The following is a 27,493-nucleotide window of genomic DNA, read 5'->3' as shown; positions in this document are numbered from 1 at the left end:
GGCAGGTGGTACATGAGTATGCAATAGAGTCAAGAAAATGGGCGTTCAATAATACAGAAGGAACGATCAGGGTCAAGATAAGAGTAATAGTAGTGGAGACGACACAATCACATTTTACCAAAATTGTAAAGCAGAAAATAGCAGTAAAGGAAACTGAAGACGTGTGAGTGAAATATGGATCAGAGTGAATGATAACATCTAGAATGCAGGTGAGGGTGAAGGATTGAGCTGAATCAGAAAAATAACTAAAGAAGGTGAAAAGGATGAGTAAGAATATTAGAAAAAGAATAGACCCTTGGTTTTAGGAGGGTGTGAATGGAGTGCAAGGGAAGACATCCAGCAAGTAGTAGATGGGAGACATCTGTGGGGGAAGATAAACTAAATAAACGATCTGAGTTATCTGTCTTGAGTTTGGGAAGCTTCAAGGAAAGCAATAACAGAGAAAGGAATGGATGCATTGAAAAATAAAACAAGGGGCCCATTGTCTGATTCTGACACAAAGGTGGCGCAAGGGGATTGTAAACCTGCCCCATGGTGTAAGGAGGAATGTGAGTCTCCCATATTAAATACAGCGGACAGAACAAAAAGAATAATTGGGGCGGTGATAAGGAGATGACTGGCTGTGCTCATAATAGCACAAACATATTTATTAAGATAAAGATCGAACAGCAGAGGGAGGAGGGGTTGGCGGGGCCAGGGATCACGACCTAATTTTACCAGCCAGATTTGGCAGCTAGTAAAACCAGGCCCTGTGTTCTTGCGCCCCTATAATCTGGATGTGGGAACAATGGGCTGTTCATATTCGGGTGCAGTGATATTCCACATGACTGTGCATTAGAGTGGGTTAAGGTGCTGTACCACGGGGTCACACAGTGATGTAGATTAAGATAAGAGGTATGGTGCAGCGGCCAGAGTGGCTGACTCCGGAGCACAGGGCTCACTGTTCGATCTCCGGCGGCAGCTCAGCTCAGCATCATGTGACTCTGGGCAATAGCTCACTTTTAATCTCCTCGATGGCCCCCAGCGCCTTGATACTCTTAGGGGTGATTTGTTCATGCTTTACAAATATATAATTTAATGTAATTAAGGTGAACAGATTGTACCCCACTCAGATTTGCTGCAGTTGGCCTGGCATTGCCCAGTGGTTGCCACTTTCTGGACTACGGCCTTCAGTACGGAAGACGTGCCCCAAGAATACCTTAAAATAACTGCCTTGAGGCTCCTCCTTGAGAAGCGGAGAATTGTGCTCCATTGGGGTGGAACGGGGGCCCCTAAAGCATGAGAGTGGATTACTGACATTACATACTGCCACGAGCAGGTCTCTGCACACTGGGAATTGACCTCAACTAGAGCTCATCCCCGAGACATATATGAACCCCTTACCTCCTTTCTCCTACGTGGCCAATGCTACCAGAACACGAGGAGTACTCTCCATGCTGGAATGTTTCGCCAGACAACTCACTTCTGTTACCTTTGACATCTATTGGATTCTTGCACTACAGTGCCAATCATACCTGATATTCGTCATGTGGATGAATACATCTACATACCAGCCCTGAAGAAGTCGAGGTGTTACTGACCCGTCGACGGAACACATGTTGGCTGACAAGCTCTTTGCTGATTATATTACTTGCCTTTCATTTGGAAAGTTATATTGGAGTGTTTCTTCTTTGGAATACGAACTGGCAGTGATAATCACCACAAGCCTAGTGTGAAGATTTGGATTACACCTCTTGTGCCTGAACTGAGAATTTGGATTAAAGTGGACTACTATTGCAAGATTACTGTATTTATGACTATTTTTTCAAACATCTGAGTACTCAGATTTGTTTGTTGGCACTCCTAAGTAGAGATGTGGCCCTGGATATGGACCCTCAATACACTCTGCACACACAAGGTGACGCATGAAATATATCTTCCATTGCAGCTCGCTATCTAATCTGCTTTATGACAGATGTCCACTTAATTTTATGTGACCCTAGCTATTAGTCTGATGGAGAGATGTTATTGGCTGAATGCCCTATGTACTGTAGATGGAACTGTGGCCACATAAGCTTTCTTGTTTGTTATGCAAATCCTTGCCAACACTGCCATTTTGTACACCATGTAATGCCAGATATTGTCTTATGTCATATAACTGTGTACTCTACAGTCAGCTGTTTACAAATTAAAATAAAAAAGGTGAACAGATTGTAAATGCAAAACTATGAGGATGTGAACACATAGCTCTGTTGCAATACATGCCGGAATAAGCTAAAGACTAGTGGCAATTGATAGTTGCGCCCATGTATATAAGGGTGGCATAAAGAAAAACAAATTACTTGTAAAACATGATGATGATTTTACATGATTTCTTTTGCTGCTTTAAAATATTGTCAACTTTATTGGCATCTTGCATTTGGAAAAAGCATGTATGTGGAATAACAATGTGTGCCCTTTCATTTACTGACATTCTCAAAAACATTTTCATAATCATTACAAGAAGTGTCATTTGAAATAAATGGGATGTGCAGAATATAAGAGAACTGATAAGCCTTGGTAATTCAGGCAATGCACTGCCTTATTCAAATTCAACTTACAAAGTAGGTTCAACCAATTCATTTCTAAAATATATTATCTATATAAGATCTATGTATTCTGTTTTTACACCTTAAAATGTATATTAACTTTATTCCAAGAAATAACAATGTAACTAACATGTATACAAATATAAACAAAATCTAATAAAATATTTAACTAGGCAATAAACATAGTTTGATTAAAAATATAAAAATATAATACAACACTAAAACCTAATTTTGTGTAACTATATTGTAATTAATAGAGAGTACTTTTTCAATAATTATTGATAATTAATCAAATTAAACATATATATTTTAATCTAGATTCAAAACAGTGTTTTAAAGTTGACATTTAAATTAATTACAGATTAAACATGAGATTTTATTTGCAAACATATAAATATGATGACAAAAGTGTTAGCATTTTTTAATTTGTATTCCTCATAAACATTGTGACATTTATTAAAATATAATTTTCAATGATTTGAAATAAGTTTTAAATACACGTAATAAATAATTGTTTACTATTTTTACATATAACACACACCTTAAAAATATAAAATGAAATTGTATTAATTTACTAGCCTCACTCCAATAATTGAAACATTAGAAAACTTAAGAAAAAAGAGGAATACATTTTCTACTCACAAGCTTTACAAGCACCCCAATTCTGCAAACATTCTGTTAGCTATAAGTATTGTGGAGTATGATTTAGTATTCTAACTCTAGCCGGAGTTACAGTAAGGAAAGCACATATATGAGGGAGAAGGTGTGAGATGTACTATTCTAACTCCCATCCCACAAACATTTGGGAAAATGCTATTTTTTTGGTGGTCAGATTTACAATTACAGCAACAGCCCTGCTAACATTGGGGAAAGTGCATGTATTTGGAAAGGCCAGATTTATTATAACTGCAGTCTTACTAATATTTGAGAAAATACATACATTTAGGGGAAGACAGATTTAAAAGTTCTACCAACAGTCATTGTACCATTGGGGTAAGTTTGCCTGCTTCCCACTCGCCACCTCCCCAGCGCCCCTCCCCCCACCCAGGACCTACTTAATGGTTGTCAAAGCGCCACCAATGCAGTGGATGGTAGCAGTGGGTGCGCCTAAGGCAAACCTGTATGCGCCTGTCCACGCCTGGACCACGCCCAACACCAGGAATCCTGGCCCTATGGACTCTCACAGGTACTTTGCTGACAAGCTTTGTTCCTTAGACCCCAGTCACAACAACTGCTGATTGGTATCTCCCTGCTTCACAGTAGGACCATTCACTTGTTTCCACTGCTGCTTCACCTCCACTCCAGGACCGATGACCCCCGCAGGAACTGGCAGGATGCCATCCGCCCAGCCAAGACCCCACCGGATCAACTCAGATGCCTCCTCTTCAACACCAGATCTTTCTGTAGGCACACCGCCAAAATCTGAGACATCATCTCCACCCTCACCCACGAGAGAACTGGATCATTCCAGCATCGACCCTGGATATTGCCACAGCAGCACCCATTGGCTAATATATGAAATATCATGATCACACCAACATACATGTAGGCAGCATCGCCATCAGACACAAGGAATCATTCACCTGCACCATCATGACTACCAAAACACACCAATCATGGAACACATGTACTTCCAGATTTACACCAAGAATAACACCACCATCAAAGGCCCTCTTGCGTGCAGGCCATCAGCACCATGGACCAGACTCAGCAACACCATCGCTGCATTCATCTCTCCTCTTGCCATCAAATCAGAACACTACACCTTTCTGGGAGACCTTAACTTCCACTTAGATCACTCCACCGACACCAACTCCACTGACCTCCTGGAAAGATTACACAACATCGGCCTCAAGCAGCTAGTCACCGACCCCACACACAAAGCAGGACACATGCTGGACCCCAATTACACGTCCAGCAAAAGAATCAGTTACGACCACACCTTGGAACTCACCTGCCCGCACTACCTTCAACCGCTACAGGGCCCCCTTCTGCAGCTGGTTTAAGGTCAGTCATTAGGAATGAACTGAAGCCTGCAGGACCACACAACACAAAGGCACCACCAACTTGGACCACTCAGTACAGCATTTTCCGTGACTGGATCACTAGCGCTTCAGACAAAGTCACACCCACCAAACCAGCCAAAAAGCACAGACCCTCCAAACAAGCCAGATGGTACAGTGCTGGAACTCAACAGGTCAAAACGCAGGTGCAAACAACTTGAAGGAAATGGCGCACCAGCAGATGTTATTCATATGCTTCAGAGAGTGCAAAATGCAGCGGCCAGACTGCTCTGCCGGATTCCGAGAACTACATCTACTTCTGCTTTTTTGAGAGATATCCATTGGCTGAGAATTGAGAATCGAATCAAGTTTAAAGCTCTGAACTATATGTTCAGAATTAAACATGGCACAGCGCCAGTGTATGTGCAAAATTTGGTCCATCCCTACTTACCTTCTCGCACCCTTCGATCTGCCACTCAAGTTAAATTCCAGGTGCCTAGAATTCGACTTGCCCGTTAGGTCGGCCGTTCCTTTTCATATTTGGGCCCTGTCCTGTGGAATTCTCTCCCGCTTTTTCTTCGTACTCAGACAAATATCACATTATTCCGCAAATCCATAAAAACCTGGCTTTTTAATTAGTACACTCATATCTAATACTCTGCTGTTGTCTCCGTTGGGCGCAGGGAAACACTTGTTGGGTAGCTGTTGCGCCAAGATATGAATTTAAATAACATAACATAACATAACGGGTGCCACACACCGACAGAGCCACCTTCAAAGTAACCCTCAATGACTACCATCAAAAGATCAAAGTCGTAAAGATGGAGGCCCTGACCAACATCAGCACAAACCAAACCAAGGAACTCTTCACCATTGTCAGAGAGTTCACCTGCCCGCGACCCACCAAAAACTCAATTCCCTCTTCACAGGAGCTCTGCGATGCCCTTGCCAACCACTTCCACAACAAATTTGCAACCAACTATAAGAACTTTGATCCCCAACCCTCCAATCTCTTCGAACTCCAATCAAGCACCACTGCCAACCACCCTCACTGCACTGAAGAGAACCACCCTTATGAACTCCATCCCCTCAGGAGCACCCACCGACTCCAGCCCCCACCAACTCTTCAACCTCAGAAGAGATATGAGCCACTATCTCAACACCATCATCAATGCCTCTCTAACTACGGCTATCTTTCTTGATTCCTGGAAACACGCCGAGGTCAGACCGCTCCTCCAGAAACCCTAGGCAGACCCCAAGGATCTCCAGAACTACAATCCCATTTCTCTGCTCTTGTTCCCCTCCAACGCCGTGGAGAAGGACATCAGCCTCCAACTCACTGAACACCAGGTCAAAACAACCTACTAAACCCCTCCCAATCAGGATTCAGAACCAACCACAGCTCTGATCGCTGAAACAGATGACATACACACCCTACTCGACATAGGAGAATCAGCCATCCTGATCCTGCTTGACCTCTCCGCCGCCCTCAAAAATGGTCTGTCACCACACACTCATCAATTGCCTATACCAGATTGGTATAATAGACAACACGCTCAGATAGATGGCATCCTTTCTCATAGGATGCACCCAGAAAGTTTGCCTCCCTCCTTTCACAGCGCAAGCCAAGCACAACATTTGCAGCATTCTACAATGGTCAACCCTCAGCCAAACAATCTAAAATGTCTACATGACACCATTTGCAGGCATAGTCAGATTGCATGACATTAACATCATCTCTTACGCCGACAACACACAGTTCAACCTATCACTCTCTAGCAACCCCACCTCAAAGTCAAACTTCCTCAACTGCATGATGAACGTTACGCCACGGATGAAGGACAACCACTTAAAGCTCAACATGGACAAGACGGAAGTTCTCATCTTCGGCAAACACACCACCCTTTTGTACGACTCCTGGTGGCCATCAGAAATCAGATCCAGCTCAACTTCGAAAGACCACGCGCACAACATCTGTATCATGCTAGACAGCAAACTCACCATTAAACATCAGGTCAATGCTATTTCCTCAGCATGCTTACACATGCTCCTCAACATCTTCAAGTGGCTCCCCATCACCACCAGGAACACGGTAACACATGTCTTCATCACCAGTCAGCTGGATTACAGCAATGCAGGCACCACCATCAAAATCATGCAAAGACTCCAGATGATCCAGAACACAGCTGCCAGGCTGATTCTCACCCTGCCCAAGAGAACCCACATCACCAGCACCTGAAAGACATCCACTGGCTCCCGGTCTGAAAGAGATGCCATTTCAACCTCCTCAGTCACGCCTACCAACCCCCAGGAAATTTCCTCTCCGTACAACTTGCCCCTCATGCAGATCCCTCATATATGCAGCTGGAACAACCTCCACCTCCGCACCACACCCTCGCTGACCGACATCAGGAAGATGCTCAAGATCTGGCTCTTTGAATGAGACCTAGAGAAAGCACCTGGACACCCTCCTGGGTGACAAGCTGTGCTTTACGAATATTGATTGATTGATTGATATACTTGGGGTGAGGGATATTAGGTTTACTTCAACTCCTCCCCTACTTATATTGTGGAAACTGAATATATTTGGGGACATAAAATTTTATATTAAAACACCAGGCCCACAAACATTTGGGGACATACATATATTTGGGAGAGGTGCCAACTTTACTTGACAGGATTTCATCAAGGGAAAAGACATGAAGAAGTTAATAATACAAGAACATAAGAATTTGTTATGGGCATACATGAAATTCAGGGAAGTAGTAGAGGAAAGGCTCTTGATCAATTGGCCATACAAGCCCACAGGAGGTCAACGTCAGATAGTTTCAGGCCAGGGTTACACATTGTTACACAGGTCAGGTTACACAGGTCAGGCAAGCACATTGGTTACAAGTTCAGATGAAAGGGACTCTAACTAGTAAAATGCCTGACAACTTTTTTTGTGTTATAAGGTTCTAGCTCTTGCTAAGTTCATCACTATCTTGCATCCCCTTTCTTTATTTCATTGTTCTCTATTCATTTCATGTTTCTTTCTTTCCCTTGTTCATGTTAAATTGATTAATACCATTAAAATAAAACACAACCCACCCGTTCGCCAATACAACCCACAATCTAAAGAAATGTATAAAAATAATATGGTAACAATCAATAACTTAACATAATGAAAAGTTAAATGTAAAGCAATATTATAATTTGCTACAAATTACATATATATGTTTGTTATTAAACCGTACTCACCCAATCCCCCAATAAACCCAGCATCCCCCAAAATTAAAATGGTAAAAAGAAATCTAAAATTAAATAACAATGTATCATATATTTATACATAAATATAAGGAATAAAGTGACATAGTACCTAAAATAAACATAATATATTTTAATATTCCATATCTTAAACATAGAGATTATTTAAAACACTTTTTTTTTAAAACGTACCCTTGCTATTCTGACCACATAATTATGGTATATCAACTACAAGAGGGAGGGACAGAGAGCCGGATTGTGAGGTCCTGCACACAGGCTCCCAGTTAAGGCTAAGATCTAGAGAAGGTGTGCAGTTCCTGTAGGAATGTGTGGGAAAGACAGGTCTTTCTTCGTGATGCCCTCACACACCCCAAGAGGTGTCATGCTTCATCATCGGGTGGTTGCCACTCATCAGGCCCGCGCTGCAATGCCTGACGGGCTCCCAAAACCGGGGATCTTTTGAAGAAGAAGCCGTAAGGTGCGTGCGGGTGTGGGGGCTAGGTAGTGCAGGGGGTGAAAATAATTAAAATAGGTATGGAGCAGTCCTCTTAAATCAAATTTTAATAAACTAGGTAGCTCTAGCCTAATTAAAAACTGAGTGGATGCCCCTGTGTGGAAAATGATGTCCTGGGGGGCAATCTATGTGTAAATGGTCAACATGTTTCGTGCCTAGGCTTGCCCGTAACGGGTCAATTGGCACTTTGTCAGGACCGGTAAAAGGAACGTGATAATAGTGCACTACCACCTGGTATTCAGTATATTGACATAAATTACCAGGGGCGGTAGGGATGCCTTAGTAGACGTGTACTGGGGATTTCAGTAGACCTGTAGGATAGGGGACAAAAAAGGGAGGGGGGAAGGGGAGATACCAAGAGAAGGTATAAAAGCATTAGCCTGGGAAGGCGACTGTATTGCCAATGGTGGCAACACATAATGATATCAACATATATTTATGGATACATTTAGTTAATCAAAGGTTGCATGTAGCAGAGAAATCAGTGGGTGCGATCGGTTAGCAGATCCATTGAACGGCAATAAACAACAAAACTGGCAGATATATGCCAAGATCGCCGTTTGAACCTTGATTAAGTTAAAAACAACACATTTGAGTGTATCCAAAGTCAGCAGAAACAAGTGGTAGGGTTAACAAGTTGGCCCCCAATTTGTTAAGGACGTGAGCACTAAACAAGTTATGCAAGTAGGATAGTATTGCAGGGTTATCGCTTCATAATGAGCATGCGTTGTTGGGCTGTACCGTGACCGTATCGTAACTCTTGATATGTGTGGCTTCAAAGTACCTGATAATGGCCTGCACGGTGGCGTAGAAGCAATAACAAAATACAGTGCGTAGTCAGCCGCTAGCCGGGTGGGTAATAGTGGCGAAAACAGAGCGCTCAAAGTCCAATGACCGCTAAAGCAGCTGCGAAATTAGAGTGCATTTATCTCACTCGTTCGAGGTGACTGAGTGAAAGGAAACAAAGTTGTAAGTGACTGCAGAACACATACATACATTCTGCAAACATGCCATAATCACACACAACCTCACAAGGACTGCACCAACTCACCCCTAGAACAACGTCATGGACTGACGGGGATGGCCAGAGCACCTTGTTGCTCCAGTGATCTGAAAGGGATAAGCGATGCGTACAAGCATGGTTAGAAAGGTAGCAGGCTTGCCGGTAGTGCGGGAGTTCCCGAGTGTGCAGTATACTCACAGGCGTTAATGGGCAATTTGCCGTTCGTCCTACCCTTGCTCCAGGGCCCCGTAGCGGCAACTTCCGGGTTTCCTGTATTTATGCAAAATGCTAGAGTGTCTATCGAGTAGGCGGCCATCTTGGAGGGATGCAATATAAAAACTTTATTGAGCGGGAGGCATCGCTCGTGAATAACACAAACGGGGTTCATTTACAGTGAGTCTGGCCAAGAACCATTGGTCCAACGGGTTATCCTTATATAATTCTGAACCTATCCATATCCTATATAGGTTTGTTTAGAATAGAATAGAATAGCTGTAAAGAATCATGGATGCAGCAAAAGTGGATGGGGTCGTATCATGATGGGCTTTACTAGCATAGAGAAAAGTTCCTGCCTTTATTTGGCTGCAGTGTGTAAAGTGAATTAAGGTAACCCAATATTTCTCTGATTTGTGCTTTTTTAAAATAGCACAGCTTGGAAACAGTGAGCTAAGTTTGCCTTTTTCTGTCTGTGAACTGTTCTGTAAGCATTCATATTAAGAAATATCGAGTTAAATAAATTCAGTTCATTAATATCAGAGAGTAGTGTGGAGTCAAAAATACACAAAAATCACTAGTTCAACAAAATTAAAATTTGTATTCTGTTAGTAACTTTACGAGGGTTAGATGTGGAAACTAATAAGAAGCGGCTCTTTGAAGGTTTTGACACGGATACTTTCCTGCAGGTCTAATGATATCTGATCTGCAGGACCTCTGAGCTCAAAGGCTCTCTTTTTGATGAGTGTGTAGTTTCATGAAATATTGAGCTGTGAAGGAATCACTTTATCATAAACTGTCAATTATTTTGTGAACATTGCTTGATACATGACAACTATTGGAATTAAGGACACTTTTTGAATCATCGATTTGCAATATAGGACACTTATAGAAGAATTGTTGGCCCTCAAGAAGCGGATTTGTGACACACGTGTTGGCAGCTTCAGTGTTTCTGTACCTATGACTTTTTATTGTAAAAACTTCATGGAAGTTTCCAGTATAGTTTAATGTATTTTATGATTGGAAGAGTTTTTCAAATAAGAATGTAATATACTTGGTAATAAAATGTTCATCAATGAAAGTAATACAAATTTCCAAAACAAATTTGAATTTTGTTGAACTAAGGATTTTTGTGTATTGTTTGACTCCCCATTCTCTCTGATATCAATTTAATGCACATGTCAGATGCATAACTGACTTAGTGGGTGAGTGTGCAGGGGCAGTTTTTGGGAATATTGAGTATTTAGTGTGAGGAAATTAGAACCTGTTTGCAGTGTCCCCCCACTTTGTGCCCCAATTTAGTCTACTTGATGCTGGTTTTATTGCTCTGATTGCTTACTGGGCTCTGCTAACCAGACCAGGGTCCTGTGCTCTGATTGAAAGTACATGGTTAGGTATAATTATAATTGCCAATGACAGACCCCTGTAAGTCCCATGTATATGATAAAACAAGGGGGATTCAAATGAGCTATAAGCCCCGAGTATATAAAATGCCAGGGAGGTTTAGAGGCCCAGTAGATTTCCTACAGTAGAGTGTGCACTACTATGCTTCCTGCTGTCATTTTAAAAGCCAACCATGCCTTGCAGGCAGCTTTAAATTATTATTATATCCAAATTCGACTTTGGAATTAAAGACCCTTCCTAAGTAGTAATCTACGGTATTATTACATATAAGCCACCCCTAAGGTCTCCCCTATGTGCCCCAAGGGTAGGATGCAATGTAACTATAAGCAGGGACATTATAAAAGATGTTTATTAAGCCCTGGTGAGAGAAAAACTGCAAATCCTGCTTACCCCATTGTAGCAAAGAGCTCCATAGGCTAACATTAGAATATTGTATGTAAGTATACATATTGAAAGGAAGGAGTTAAAAATGATAGTTGTGATAAATACAACAACTTGCTACTGTTAGATTTATAATCACTACCACAGAAAAGAAGTTATTAAACTTTCTTTTCCGTAAGCCAAAATCAAACCTTCCAGCTTCCCTCTCCTGGTTGGCTAGGCTCTGCCAGGCTGAGTGACAATGGATTTCCTGTGGGACTGTGTGTCCTAGTGCGGACTTAAAGATAGTACTCGTAAATGCCCTTTGTGAATGCCCAAAGTTGAAAACGTTTGGTCTAAACTGAGACCAAACGTCTAAGTTTACTGTTGTGAATGGGGCCCTAGATTTTTATCGTTTTGGTGTCTATTTGTTCAGAAAAATATAACCTATTTTTATAAAATGGAGTTGGATTTTTATTGTGTGTTGTGTCTTACTTATTTAATGTATTGGTGTTTTTTAAATGCATTACACACCTGTCTCCTAAGTTACACCAGTCTGCTCGTTGCCAGCTACCAAGGGTTGAGCAAGGGGATAATTTATTGAGCCCTTGACTGACCCTTTTATTGTGTTGTGGCCTTATTAATGGTGGCAAGTCATTACTTATCACTACAAATATTCTACCTCCCAACATTTAACATTTCAATTCACCTTATGCCCTGCAGGCTCATAACGGCATGCACTCAGTTCAGCATTGTGATAACAGAAAAGCGAATAATTATATGATTCTAGAGTGCATACGCTGAGCTTGTGCATGCACTGCCAGCGGCCTTTGAAGCACAGCAGGTCTGGGATCAGACTGTCATTTTGGTATGTCTGTGGTTAGGTTTAACACAAGTTTGAAACAACTCAGATCCCAAATTTTGCTTTCAAATTACCAATAATAAACCTCGCATCTGAGAAGTCATTAAAATAGTGAAAATCTCAGAAAGGTGCCTATCAGAGAACATCTTCAACTTATACATATAGGTCCCTTGATAGAAAGAAATTGAGGCTCAGATTTACTAACATTTTCTGTTGTCGTTGCTCCATAATGCAAAATGCTAGTCAAGGTTTGCAAAGCCACACAAGGGCCGATTTGTGTTGTATTATGTTGCTTTGTGAAAAATAAAATAAAGTAACAAATCACAGCGCCTTGAGGTGTGTTTTTTCACACTGCATCGGATCGGCATTACATGGGTAGAGCATGGACATTGTCATGCATCCACCCATATACTTTGATGCATACCCAGATTTACACAAAAAGTCATTAAACCTGGGTTTATGCCAAAATGGTGCGCCCAACATGTTATTTTTTTCTGTGTGCGCTACATTCTGCCACACACCTATAAACAGGTATACACCTCTAAAAATAGAGGTTTGCAGGGAGGTATCCCTTATGTCGTCACTGTCTGGGAGGAATACAGGAGGAATACACAAAGCCCAACCAGCACTAAACAGCACATAGTAAGAAAATGGTAGAAACAGTAGGGAGTTACCTTGGTGACTTTGTTGATGACAAGCAGAGAATCCTCTGCTAGACAATGGAGAAACCACGGCCCTCATCCTCCTTGACCTGTCAGCCGCCTTCGACACGGTCTGCTACCACACAATATGCACACACCTCCACGACGCCGGGATCCAAGAGTAGGCCCTGGACTGGACCACCTCCTTCCTCTCCGGCAGAACACAGAGCGTCCGCCTTCCCCTTCTGCTCCGAAGCCACCGAGATCATCTGCGGCGTACCCCAGGGCTCATCCCTCAGGCTCAATGTTGTTTACATCTACATTGCACCGCTTGCCCACGTCGCCTGATCGCACAACCTTAACATCATCTCTTATGCCGATGACACCCAGCTGATCCTCTCTCTCACCAAGGACCCCCACACCCCCAAAACCAACCTCCACGAAGGAATGAAGGCCGTCGCCGAATGGATGAGGAACAGCCGACTGAAGCTGAACTCGGACTAGACGGAAGTCCTCATCCTCGAATCCACCCCTTCGGCTTGGGACGACTCCTGGTGGCCGACCGCACTGGGAACAGCTCCAAAACCGACCGACCACACACGCAACCTAGGGGTCATCCTCGCCTCCACCCTCTCCATGACTAAGCAGGTCAACGCCATCTCTTCCTCCTGCTTCAACACCCTCCGCATGCTCCGCAAGATCTACAAGTGGATCCCCACCAGAACGAGAAGAACGGTCACCCAGGCCCTAGTCAGCAGCAGGTTGGACTACAGAAACGCCCTCTACGCAGTAGCCTCGGCCAAACTCCTGAAACAGCTTCAACACATCCAGAACGCCTCTGCATGCCTGATCCTCGACATGCCTCGCCGCAGCCACATCACACCCCACCTGAGAGACCTGCACTGTCTCTCCATCAACAAGAGGATAACCTTCAAGCTCCTCACCCACGCACACAAGGCACTCCACCACACCGGACCAACGTACCTCAACAGATGACTCAGCTTCTACACCCCCACTCGCCAGCTCCGCTCCGCCGACCTCGCCCTCGCCACAGTCCTCCGCATCCAAAGAGTGACCGCCGGCGGCAGACCGTTCTCCCACCTCGCCGCCAAGACCTGGAACACCCTTCCCACCCACCTACGGCAGACCAAAGACCTGCTGACCTTCAGAAGACTCCTCAAGACCTGGCTCTTCGAACAGTAGCAGCATTCCCCACCCCCTAGCGCCTTGAGACCCTCATGGGTAAGTAGTGCGCTTTACAAATACTATGATTGATTGATTGATTGAATGACCACACCCAAGAGAAGAACAAGAACCTCTATTTTGTCAACATGAAGCTATAAAAAGTGAAACTTCATCTATGAAGCCACTGAGTTTAGCTGGGACTGAATCTGCCCCAGATCAGTGGTAAATGACGCAATTATTTTAGTATCATCAGCAGAAGAAATTAGAGAAAAGGCCAAGTATTTAATGAGAAGAGCTAAAGTGGTTGATCAGGTTGATCAGAGTAGGACTGAGTGAGGAACCCTATAGAAGTCCACAATGTAAAGCATGAAAGACAGAAAGGGCAGCCTGTGCTCTACCTGAAGGAAAAATTGTAACCAAGGAAAAGCAGTATTATAGCACTAATTCTAGCAGGATGGTGGAGCAAGACATTATGCAAAAGAAAGCGTATCAAATGCTGCACTCAGATATAAAAGAATGAGAGTTGCTCAGCCACCTTGATCTAAAATCAAATATGACACGCTGGAACTCAGTCCGGGGGCTACCTCTAATATCAAAGGTACTGGCAATGGGGCGATCAAGGCTCTTCCTCGAAAGGAGGTACATGTGTGTACTTGCCATCTGCAAGATAGCCACAGGGAGAAGGACCCAGGACAGGAATTCCATGGGCTGCAAAGTTGGCAGAAGGGGAGTTGAAGCAGAGCCCCAGTGTTGAGGTCACAGATCATTCAGTTGACATGGACTTCTCGAAACAGACATTTGTTCATCTTTCTTTGTGCTTTTGAACTAGAATTGTTACTGAAGCAGATCCAATACAGGCAAATCGATTATAAAAGGTAAAACTGAGAATTGAAAAAATGCCAGGTAGGGCTCGATGGGACTGACAGCTGTACTTCACAATACACTTACCTACAATGAGGCAGTCTGTGTTTCTATAGTTGTATGAGATTTCAAAGGTTGTTTTAACCATTCGGGAAACGAAGATGACATTTTTCAAAGAATTTCCTCCCTTAAAAACCTGAAAGAAGATGATGACAGAAAAGTATTTTGTTTGTGAGTTAAAGTGTCAGCAGGTAAGTCAGCAGCATAAAAGATATCGCTTGGCACGAATAACCCTATTCAACTTGAACACGGAAATAGAATGGAACCATGCATGCAACATGTTGCAGAAAAACAAAAGTTTGCACAACTGTGCAGAGGTACAGCTTATGTATAGGACTATTTTGCAAAAGACATCACACACAGAACCAGGATGTAATCATTTCCTTTGATTGTGTCCATGTGTCAAAGTCCTTAGTAGTCAACTAGTCATTAATGCCAGTGGGTTCAGTACAAACACTTACTGTAGCTTAATATCACCCCTATTTTGGTCTAGGCAGGTGTAAATGTGAGGCTAGAAGGGGGTGGTTTTAAGGGATCCTTCATGGCTTATGTGTCAATTGTACATGGGAAATTTGCCCATGTGCAAATTAATTAAATCGCCTATGTTGAACAAGGATTCAACAGGAGAAATCTGTTGCAAGCCCAGGGTATCTGGTGTTAGGAGCTGATTAGAGGCTCCACTATCTGAAGCTTAATTATTATTGACCAGTGGTGCTGCAACCTTTGGTGGATTGGTTCAGGGCTGAAGTTTAAGATCAAAATATGATGAAATAAGTACTGAGTGGCAAGTTCCTAACATCCATTCCAGTGTTATCAGTCATGGTCTCTTATCGACCACATAGGGCAATAGAGATGACACAAAGGCCCGATTAAGACTTTGGCAGTGCAACGCTGGGTCCACCCCGCTGCCGCACTGTCAAGGCTGCGGTAAGACCACCTGCCAGATTTCGTGCAGGAACTGCAGTGCATGCACATGGGGGGGGCATATGTTGTGCCCCATGTGTGCATCCCCATGCGGAGGAGGCACAGAGGGCTCTGCAGGTCCCCCTCTGTTTCCTTTTTGCCCCGGTGTTTCATGAAGTAAGAATCTCCATGACACCACCAGTGGAGAGGAAACGAGTAATATGCGGAACCAAAGAAGTCCAGCCAAGCTTATTGCAGCCACCAGACCAACGCAACACCACTGCTGTGGCACTCCCACCACTGACTCATAATAGGGTGGTCGGGATACCTCCACCACTGCTCCCCCGCCAGTCTGGCGGTCTCTGGACCACCAGACCTGTAATGGAGGCTAAAGTCTGGACTACTGAGACCCAAAATTAAGGATGAAAGTTTATGAAAATGGACAAATGCCCAGTTCATGACCATCATGCTCTCCTTGGTTGGATACCGATTTTGGATAGAAAAGTAGGACAAGATGGCTGGTAGTCAATGTAAATTGCTTCATTGCGTATAATACATTTATGTCCACAAATAGCAGACTGGGTTTGGAGTTTCTACAAATCATTGTGTTTTCAAAAGGGGCAAAGACTTTTCATTAAAGTAGCTGATACTAAATGAGACCCTGTGTTTAGATGGAGGCTGGGCTGATTAGAGAGAAGAGTTGACAGATGTTGAGGGAAACAGGGCATGTAAACCTTAAACAGGTATTCTTAAACAACGACTTTAAAATTATTCACATGCTTTCATGAGATCAAATATCTTGCCTTTCATCTTACAGAGACTACATGTCTGCTTCAGATTTACTTGACCTCGGCGTCTTGTGGAGGAAGCAGATTTCTAAAACACAAGGTGGGGTGTGGAGTGGTAGCCACATTTCCTGCACAGGATGGTGGAAAAGCTAGAAGTAGATGGAAATTCGGACTGCTGACTTGCAAATGCTAACAAGGTAGACATACAAGAGTTGCGAGTAGTTAGGACTAGTTGCGAAAGAGCTCAAGGGTGTCATGACATGGAAGGGTGCAGCTGTTCAATTGTACAATTCTTGTCTTTCAAATGTGAGAAAATGAACCAAGGAAGAGAGACTAGTGGGCCAAGACTACCACTGAGTAGATAATATATTTCCATTGTGGCTTGTGTTATGTGACAGCTTGGAGAACTCAAATGAGCATGCTCAACTGATGCTTCCATTAGGACTTTAATGGGAACTATGTAGAGGAAGTGTGTTACAATTACCAGTTGAATGAAGGTTCGACTTGCACAGTCCTGCCCTCCTTTTTGGAACAGTGTGTCAAAGCAAGAAAATGATCTGACATGTCTGTAACTTTAACTGATTACTATAAGGTAGTGTACCCTCTTTCACCAACTTCTGACATTTCATGCTCAACCTACACTGCTAAATGTAATTTAATTATTGGATTAAAAAGATTTATAAAATATAGAGAAAAATAAATAAATTAATAATGTCATGCATACCTCTTTTACTTGAATGTCATAGCCCTCAATTGAGAATCCAGAATCCGTAGTCACATTTCTCTCAGATAGAAACTCTCCTTCTATCACTGTGTAACATAAAGCAGAAAGTCATCGGCAAATTCTCCTCACAGATAATAGCTCTGGGTATGTACATGGCAACGTGTTCCAGGACGAGAGCATGCATTGTTTGTTTTGGTCTTCAGGTTGTCCCCCAAATTCAGACTTGCACAGTCTGTGGACTTAGCTGTGCTCTGTATGTGGATCGAGGCAGAGTCATTGAAATCTGGTAATCTTCAGAAGTGCATGGTCACATATATCGGCCTTAAAAAGCAATGCACGAGTGAGGGAGTAAGCAAATATAATATCTGGAAAGGTTTTTTTGAAGAATTACAGTGCAACTCTGTTCCAAGCAAGTCTAACTTTCCAAAGGGATTTTGGGATAGCCAGTGGCGTAGGGGGGGGGGCAGGCAGCCTTTCCTGCTCTTGCCTGCTGTGTTGGGCAGCAATTGCCAGCACCCCTCGCACTTTAATGTGGCTGCCGTGGGTCAAATGGAGGATTCTCGCCAGCACCCCCGCTCTTCAATGCTGCGGGCTGGCAAACACAGGGACCGCCACGGGGGGAGGGGCAAAGGGCTAGCTACGCCACTGGGCCAGCTCAAGAAAATTCTGGCGGAAGTTGGGATTTTTGCCCGATTTCCCTATAAAATGTCTAACAAGCCATAGTTAGTAGGTGACTTACATAGCCAGATAATCAACTTCCACAGGGACAATCATTTTTCATTTTCATATAACTTTTCATTTTTCTACCCTGCCAATTCAAATCTGATTCCCAGTAATACATTATGACTGAGGTTACCTTTGCAATGTGGAGGGTGGAAAGGCAAAACACATTCACACACTTCACAAACTCTGGGTGTAGACTATAAAGCTAGAGAGATGCTGAAGGTTCATACAGTAGTGATATCTCTCAGGTAAAGGAGACTGCAGATTCAGACAGCATGCAGGTTTCGCCCAGCTTGTATTGGCTGTGCTCTCAGACTGCAATAGTGATTGTCAACACAATACCATGAATTACCAACTCAGAAATACTTGACTAAAGTGCATTGCAAATGGACCTTCCAAATGGAATGATTTCACTCTAGACTATACAGCGTGGAGCTGCATGACTGGCCTGGACTGAAGAGCAAAGCAGCAAACAGGGTCCTGATTCTGAAAATACTTCAGTGTCTCATACTTTTAGCAAATATCAAACTGAAGACAGAGCATCTTTGGGTGTCCCTACCCTTAGTGAATACATCTACCATTATTTGACAGACCTGGCCCTTATATGACTTAACAGTATTGGCATTTTTAGTGCACATTACAAGTTGAATGTACTCAGAAATTCCTCCATCTACACTTTTTCACCATTTTCTATCCCTTCAGCCTGCATTTTGGTGACCATTCCTTCATCTAATGAAAAGCATTGAAATGCTGACCACGATGAAGGGGCACAAGCAGATAAACACAAAAATGAAGTTTTCCATCACCAGAGTTATGATTGTTAGACTTTTACTGCCAACTATGGTTTTGAAAACGTTATGGAGAAGACTCACCAAAATCCCAATTGCAGAAGAAAGACTGTAGATGGAAATCCACACAAGGACAGGCCTCTGAGGGGGGACAAGCACTGAAGAGCAGAATCATGACAAGACTGGTCCATCTATGTTGCATGATTGGTGGCAGATGCACTGGTACTTTTGGCAGGTCTATTGAGCACATGAAAATCAATACATTTTTTCATTTCTGAGATCAATAGATTTTATACATTTTAAGTTAACAATAATACAATGTCGCACAGCACCGGGGACCTACGTTTTATTATTAGTGTCATCTACCCTTTCTACAGTGCCAAGTAGTAATATTGTGGTAGGTAGACAGTATACACCTTGTTTTACATACATTTCTATAAAGCATGCACGAGTAAAGACAATAGTTCTATCTTTAATGGTGTACTGCATCCAAACAATATTTATGTAGGCCTCCTAAGTTTACAGTGAAGTAGCACATTAAAGCAAGACTTCCTTTTAATTCATACCATTTGTCATGAACAAAAAGCAACACCTACTCCAAATCTGGCTCAACAACATGGACCTTGATGGATTCAAACCCCAAATTTTACCCAATGCCAAGTCTATGGGATTCACTCGGACATGGATTGCATCTCAAAAGCAACACATCAGCTAGATAATCAAAATGGCCTGGTACCACCTCTCTATTAAAGAAAGCTAAAACACTCTCACCACAAAGCAGCTGCATTACTGTTGATACACTAGTACTATTGCAAATTGATGGATAAGCTGAATGGGATTGGAAAACACATTCATTAAGTGGGTTAAATTGCTTTACTCAAACCCTAGGCTAGGGTGAGGACTGGACGATGCGTCTAGGCAAAAATTGTCCTACATTGTGGCACCTAATGTGTGCCATTGCCATGTAGCCGTTTGCATACCGGCTCTGGCAGGCTCTTCATGGGTGGGGGTATACGAGTTGTAATACTGATCAAGTCATCTCTCTATACATCGATGATGCCATGATCTACCTGGGTTAGCCACATCTCCAAATTTCCTGACTACGGGTTAATACTGCAAAGTCTGCTCTATTCCCATTGGGCCGCCTGAAGGGCCTGTCCGTCGACAGTCTTCCAGATGCATGGATACACTGGAAGGTAAATAGTGTCAAATATCTTGGCATACAGGTCATACACGGTGAGCGTCGGTTTTATGATCTGAACCTGGGCAGTTCTTTGCAACCTACACTCTTTTAATATATTTTGGAATACACTGAAACAGTCTGGGGAAAATAGCCTTAAATAAAATGATGATAGTACCACAATGCCTATAAATGCTACCTGGTACAATGTATGAAACTCCCCAAACGGTACTTAGGGAATTCAATAAACTGCTCGTACAGATTCTCTGGGCAGGCAAGAGATGTAGAGTGTGCCTCAGTACCCTGAGCCAACCATGTGATAGGGGTGGAATGGAATTATATTAACTGTCAGTAAAACTACAATAGAATTTTCACTGGTTAGATGGGGAGCCTAATTGGGAACACTACCTACTGAAAGACACACATGACGGACACCAGCCTGGGACACTGCTGATGAGGGGTTGAAATTTCCTCCTGAATTACCTCACGTGATCCAGATGATGGGCAGTCTCTGGGAGTGTGCAGTGCGACAAATAATTTGGCAGGCGCATTCTGCTCTTGATTTAGATAGTTCGCCACTTTGCACAAATGGCCAGCATGATGGCGATAGCTAGATGACAAACGGGTGGATGATTGATTCTCTCTGACCTCTACCAGGAGGGAATTTGTATTACACTACAGGATGCCATCAAGACGTTCGGACTGGGGGCAGTCAATTCCCCCAATATTCCAAAATAGTGGCCATGGCCTGTCAGTTATGGCTATAAAACCCTGCCCCCACACAAACACTGATGACCCTATTATCCATAGCAAGTGGGTGTAAACTCATAACCACATTTACTGAGTGCTCCGTACATACAGACAACTGATGCCGCTTGGTATAGAGGAGACTTGTCAGGATCTCAGCGATGAGCATATTGTCCCTTCCGACTAGCTTTAAATTCATGATGGGGTCCACAAGGCATCAGTTTAAACAAATACAATACAACGTAATAAACATGGGTTATCTCTCTCCCAAGAGACTACATGCCATCTATCCCAATAGGGACTTTAGATGTTGTACGGCGACTGCAGATTTCTTACATATGGTAGGGCATTGCCCCATCATCACATCCTATTGGTGGGAGGTGTTACCACAACTCTGCCGCGCAACAGGGTGGGAAGTGCTGCATACAATAAATGAATCCTTATTGGGACTCTTACCTCACAACCCTAGATTGAAGATGAGTATAAGACTCACAATGCTAGGCCTCACAGTGGCTAAGAGACACATAGCTATCAGCTGGTTGGCGGTGAAACCCCCTACAGGGGAGACTTGGGAGAGGGACTTATTAGAGTGGGCAGCAGAGGAGTCACATATAAGGAGGACAGTAGAGATGCTAAGGTGGCCGATATTCTGCTCCCCTGGGATGACCCAGGTGTTCCTACCAGAGGAAGAAGACCAATTCATCATGGATAGCCAGACCATAGGGTTCAGAGAGTTGCCTTAATTATAGTAGTGAGCAGGGACACAGGTGGCGAACCTACACACACATTGCACGCTGGGACCATGCGTCACTGGGCTGACAGGACAAAAAATCTAAATAATTGCTAAGGGAAGCTTGAGGAAGGGTGGGTTACGGAGGGGGGGTTATTTATATGTAAAATTTGATGTTAAATTAACTTTATTTCTGTGTGGATTATCAATTGCCGTGATCGTTATTTTTAGTCGAACTATTACCTGGCCAATCATCCCTGTCACTCGGACAGTTATGGCCTACCACTATACTGTATGGATTCCTAATACCTCTTTCTATTGCCCACTACATGGATTTGACTGTCTGTTTGGTGCTTTTTGATTATCATGCTGTGAACCATAGCACACTATTGTTTGAAATCTCAATAAGGATATATTTTACAAAAATAAATAAATACTGGATAAGCTGTGAAGAAAAAAACAATAAACCAGGATGTGAGACTTATCCATCTCTACACTGATGATGTAGAAGACATCCCCAAGCCTGAACAACCTGTATTCATAGGGGCCCACCCTCCCTGTTTGCATGTATGAAAGAGTTGAAGATGCACCTGTTTAAAGATGAAGTAGCAGTCCTCTTCCAGACTCATAACCCAGCTACCCCTCCAATTACTCCCGACTGTCCATTTTTCTTCAGTATTGTATGGCACTTATTGGCTTTGCCACAACATGTTTATGGAAGTGTTTGGAAGTTATCCTAAAGGTTTATTATGCCCATTGCATTTCACTGGCTCACAAGCCCACTTGTGGGTGCTGCATTACTCCCCTGCTGCAAGCTGTGATGGGGTAGTGTCATATCAGAAGAAACCTGCTACTCCCTGATGCCCCCATGCCTGCATCTCAGTGCATCACCCTGCAAAAAATGCTGATGTACTGGAATATCTAAAGTTTGGAAAGGCAGAAGCCACACTTCTCCAGCAACCTCTTCTGTGCCTCCTTTCACTCTGAGTACCAGCGGGCACACGTCCAAGAAAGATAGCCGCCACATCAGCACATTTTGTGGTGGCAATCTTAATTGAGAGTGGATTCCCCTCAAAATCCACCGGGATCACCATATGGGTTGTTTTAATAATTATCACAAACGTTTATCTTTCGTGCCTCATTAGTTTTCCCTGTGCCACTACACCCTGAATCATGTTCTTCACATTTGAAACCCAATAAAAGGCCGTTTTACTCACCCTAGCAAGAGCACTTTCACCAGTTGTGACTTTTAGGGAATATCCTGCAATATTTGCCCTCACTATCAATAAATCTATTAGTGTGATATTTGTTTCAGTTTTTTAAAGGAGTGTGTTATAAATATGCTTTAAAATAAAAAACAATCTGGAACCTAATATGTTGGGCCACTGTTTAGGCTAAACTTCTACTTGCTGGGTAGATTCAGTGGTGTTTTTAAAAGCCCTGTGCTGTCTGAAAAGCTTGGTTTATGGGTTTACTTGACATTTGCTAAACTGGGCAAGTTAGTTTGAGATCATTGTTTTGGCGTCTCTTGTGTCCTGGTAACTGGCCACTTTTTTCTTCAGGGCATATGTGCAGGTGGGCTAGTCTGTGCACCTATGCCTGCCTGTTTGTCTGCATACCACATGCTATTGTGACCTTTCAGTTTAGAAGCTCTCCTCTCATCAACTGCATGCACTCCTCGTGTTCATGTTCAGCTGCTTTTGTCTGGTGAGGTGTCATTCTTGATGACAGATCTGGCATGATGGTCATATTTATGTTGGGCTTCAGTGCACTGAACTCTAGAAAGAGGCGTTTAAATGTAAGCCTTCTTGATCCATTTGTCATTGTTATCTGAACCTTTCAAGAGAAGTCGAAATCTTTAGGCTTCACGCAAAAGAACTTTTGTCAGCTTCCTTCATTTGAACATGTGCTTTTTCGCTTGTGGAAGTGCCAATCCATGCGTTTCGACAATGGCGATGGCAGCTTTCAATCTGATGGGGAATCTCCATGCTGTGCCAGCTGTTAGGTTTGAAAGGGGGCACACATGCATGCAACAAGCACCAGGAACATCAGGTTATTTAGGGATTTTCCCATGGTTAAGTTGCATTCTCCATCTACCTATCTAATGGATGTGTAAATACTGACACACTGCTGCAGCATTTCCCTCACTACGCTGGTATCTAGCGCTTCATGAGCATTTTTGACAACACGTAACAATGTGTGATGAGCTGAACAGTGAAGCAATGAAAATATTCTTGAACCTCACATTAAGGCAGCTGTGGAAAGACAGAGCAAGGTGTTGATGGGACAATTTAGTCTTGGAGGAGCAATGCATTTATGGTCCATTCTACCATTATACTCACAAGTAATCCTATTCATGAATGCACCATGGTGGAGGTGGTGCTCACCCAGTGTTGCCTAATGTTGGAGCCTCCAAGTAGAAAAGCAGTCTTGTGAATGTTTGCTCCTGCTGAACTATGTATGTGAAGTTAAGTCTAAAATATTCCTAATTATGTAAGACACCGAGGAAGGGGACGCCTTTTATGCAGTGGCTGCTCCTCCGGTAAGGCGGAGGAGCATCGCCCCACTCTATTTAGCAGAGCAGGGGGAGCAGTGGTGGGTCCTACTTAAGTGCACATGAATGTTTGATTGGCCCTCTTGGGCCGGCCAAACATTCATGCACACTCTGCATGTTCTCCATGCAGGGTGCATTGCAGCCTGCATGGATAACATGCCCAGGGCCCCATTCCCTGGCTGCGCGACAAATTGCAGTGCTAGGACCAATCACAGCACTGCATTGCAGCGTTATGATTGGCCATGGGGAGCCTGAGAACTCGGGTGCTGCCTACTTACTGTACCAAGAAGCCAGGAAGAGAACAGAGGAGAGGCGGCAGCCAGCCATCCGGCAGGTAAGTGATTTATTTGTAACCCTTCTCCCGCTCTTCCCTCCTCCCTGCCCCACTGCTGTTTCCTCAGAGCAAAAACCAAAGGAAATGATGGACGGAGTGTTGAACATTGCAAGCACTCACCCCCAGTCAACTGATTCTGGGTTTAATCCATCACCGTTCTTTAGCCCACTCTGCCACCCCAGTTCAGACATGGCCATATGCAAATCAGTCTGACCCTGTGCCTCATGGGAACAGTCCAGCCCGAACTGCCAAGCCATGTTTTCCCTGGACCGGAAACAAGCTTCCTAGGACCGGTTTCTGGCATTTCAGCCGTCTTCAGCCAGGCTTGCTTGAATCCAGTGGCAAAGTGAGCAAGGGACTCACGTCTGAGCATACCCTGCCAACTTATGGCGAACAAAGCATAAACCAAAGGAAATGATGGACGGAGTGTTGAACATTGCAAGCACTCACCCCCAGTCAACTGATCTGGGTTTAATCCATCACTGTTTTTTAGCCCACTCTGCCACCCCAGTTCAAACAAGCTTCCTAGGACCGGTTTCTGGCCTGAGGCACAGGGTCAGACTGATTTGCATATGGCCATGTCTGAACTGGGGTGGCAGAGTGGGCTAAAGAACGGTGATGGATTAAACCCAGATCAGTTGACTGGGGGTGAGTGCTTGCAATGTTCAACACTCCGTCCATAATTTCCTTTGGTTTTTGCTTTGTGCGCCATAAGTTGGCAGGGTATGCTCAGACGTGAGTCCCTTGCTCACTTTGCCACTGGATTCAAGCAAGCCTGGCTGAAGACGGCTGAAATGCCAGAAACCGGTCCTAGGAAGCTTGTTTCCAGTCCAGGGAAGACATGGCTTGGCTGTTCGGGCTGGACTGTTCCCATGAGGCACAGGGTCAGACTGATTTGCATATGGCCATGTCTGAACTGGGGTGGCAGAGTGGGCTAAAGAACGGTGATGGATTAAACCCAGATCAGTTGACTGGGGGTGAGTGCTTGCAATGTTCAACACTCCGTCCATCATTTCCTTTGGTTTTTGTTTCCTCAGAGCAGCCGCCACTGAGGGAGCATGCTGCAATATTTTGGGGCCATTTCATTGGCTCGCAATACATAAGGTTATCATGTCAGCATTAGAAGGGTACATTAAATACATTGTGAGAGTGACCTTAAGAAAAAGATCATTGTGATGCAAATGTAGTGGCAATTTCAATGGAAAAATATGCTGTCTGTAAACTACAGTACTCTATCACAACATGCAACAGCTCAACTGCCTCATGTCCATTAAATCTAGGAGAATCCCTGAAGTTTGTGGTGCTACAATTTGGGTTGTGGTTCTAAAAAGTTTGGGAAGCACTGCTTTAGAAACTCTGTGCTAGAAAAATATCCCGTTACTGATTGTGATGAACTTTATTTCTGTGCATTATTTGCATTTAATGCAAATGTTTGTAATAAATGTCACCCTTCATTGTCATATTTACATTAGAGCATAGGGTCCACCATTGTGAAATACTCCTTTCACCAGCCTCTTGGAGCTGGATTATGAGTTCCATTTACATTCAAATGGGAGAGGGAATACTGCAAGCCCAGTGTCTATCACCCAGAGACTCCACCTGCTTTTAGCAGGATGAATTAGAGTGCAAAGTGAGGAATAACAGGAAAATGCCCTTTACAATTCATATTTAACGCTACACAGAAGATTTTGTAGTTTATATAACAATGTTCTCAATGCCGTACAAACTGTACTGACGCGCCATACAGAATATTTCAAAGCATGTAAAACATTTTATCACAGTACAATTCCCCCTGCTTCTTGCATAAATCACACTATAAACCCACACTCTTCCAGCCATGCATATAAGGGAGGTTGGCAACCAGCCCATCTAATTCTTCAAAGACGATTCCCCGTCACTAGTGGTAAAACACTGAATGAATGGTGAAAACATTAAAATATTATCTCAAATGTTGTTGTGTAGCTTCCAGTCAAACAAGTTTGGATTCAAAAATAGTACCTTGTGAGGGATGGTATGTCAGTGTAAGGGTGCCACAGCCCATTCTGCCATGCATATTTAAGCAGCAGAGCCTTTCCACTGCTCAGTATGATTTGGCTATAACATGAGAAATCTAGACGGAAGGGCTGAGACTCAGTGGGACCCAGTCACCACCCTTCTGATTGAGGAATTGGACACTCTGGGATGGCCCTTAAAGACCTGTTTAGAGAAAGTGGTCCCAGTTACAAATTTCAGACATGGCCAAATTGTGTTTATGCAACTAAACAGTTGTATGACAGAATACGAAGACCAATATTATCATGACACTAGAACATTGTGTCAAAAATATTGTCTACAAAAATATTGAAGTTGCATACATTGTATATAAATCACTAAAATATCAAGTCAAAAACATAGTGATCAGAATATAGTGAAGAAAAAGTTAAGTATATCAAAATATTTACATATACCATTACCATTACAGTTGTAAAGCTTTCACCACGACACAGCATACAGCTAATTTTGTTGTGATCCGTGGATACCGCTGAAAATTAAAACAAAAGAACAAAAATGCTTTTCTGGCCCAGTTGAGACCTAGGGGGTCAGGGTATTTCTACCCTGCCCCCTATTCTTTTTTTAATGTTTTTTCTGGGACTCGGCTCAAGACGAGACCCAAGATGGCTACCAACTCGTCCTGGTTTGAAGTGTTGGCAGCGAATCAGATCTCAGGATGAGATCGAATAGGAGCATGGATCCTCTACTGAAAAGATTTACACCAAATCACAAAAAGGCACTTCCCTGAACCAACATCTACCTGTCTGCCAAATTTGGTATAATGCCGTTCAGGCTGTAGCCGTGTCTAAAGTTCCTATGGAATTTAACATTTGGAAAATGTTCTGTTCTGTTATGTTATGCGGTGTTATAGAGCGCTCAGCTGCCCCAGCAGAGGGCCGTCCCGGCGCTGATGGCAGAAAACTGCACAGCATCTAACAGAGAAAAGGCCTACAAGTGAGGGAAAAGGAATGTTTGATTGCTTTACGAAATGCCAAATAATTCTTAAGGCTGCGGATGGAAATAGGGAGCGCATTCCGGTGCATGGTGCAAGCAGATTGGCCAGAATACCTAG

General features: G+C 43.3%; 1 protein-coding gene across 1 annotated transcript in view; it reads right to left on the bottom strand.

The window, feature by feature from the left end:
* Positions 1–27,493, bottom strand: part of LOC146796840 (metalloproteinase inhibitor 1-like) — a 47,912-nt gene that overhangs the window by 1,875 nt on the left and 18,544 nt on the right. The window contains exons 2-4 of the mRNA XM_085630246.1: positions 18,930–19,082; positions 17,335–17,420; positions 14,947–15,055 (exon numbers count right to left, since the gene is read on the bottom strand). Of these exons, the coding sequence (XP_085486372.1) occupies positions 14,947–15,055; positions 17,335–17,420; positions 18,930–19,047 (313 nt within the window). The 5' untranslated portion in view covers positions 19,048–19,082. The remainder of the gene's footprint in view (positions 1–14,946; positions 15,056–17,334; positions 17,421–18,929; positions 19,083–27,493) is intronic.

This window comes from Triturus cristatus, chromosome 10 (assembly GCF_964204655.1).
Source record: "Triturus cristatus chromosome 10, aTriCri1.1, whole genome shotgun sequence".
Lineage (NCBI taxonomy): Eukaryota > Metazoa > Chordata > Amphibia > Caudata > Salamandridae > Triturus > Triturus cristatus.
This window is presented reverse-complemented; position numbering and strand designations above follow the sequence as displayed.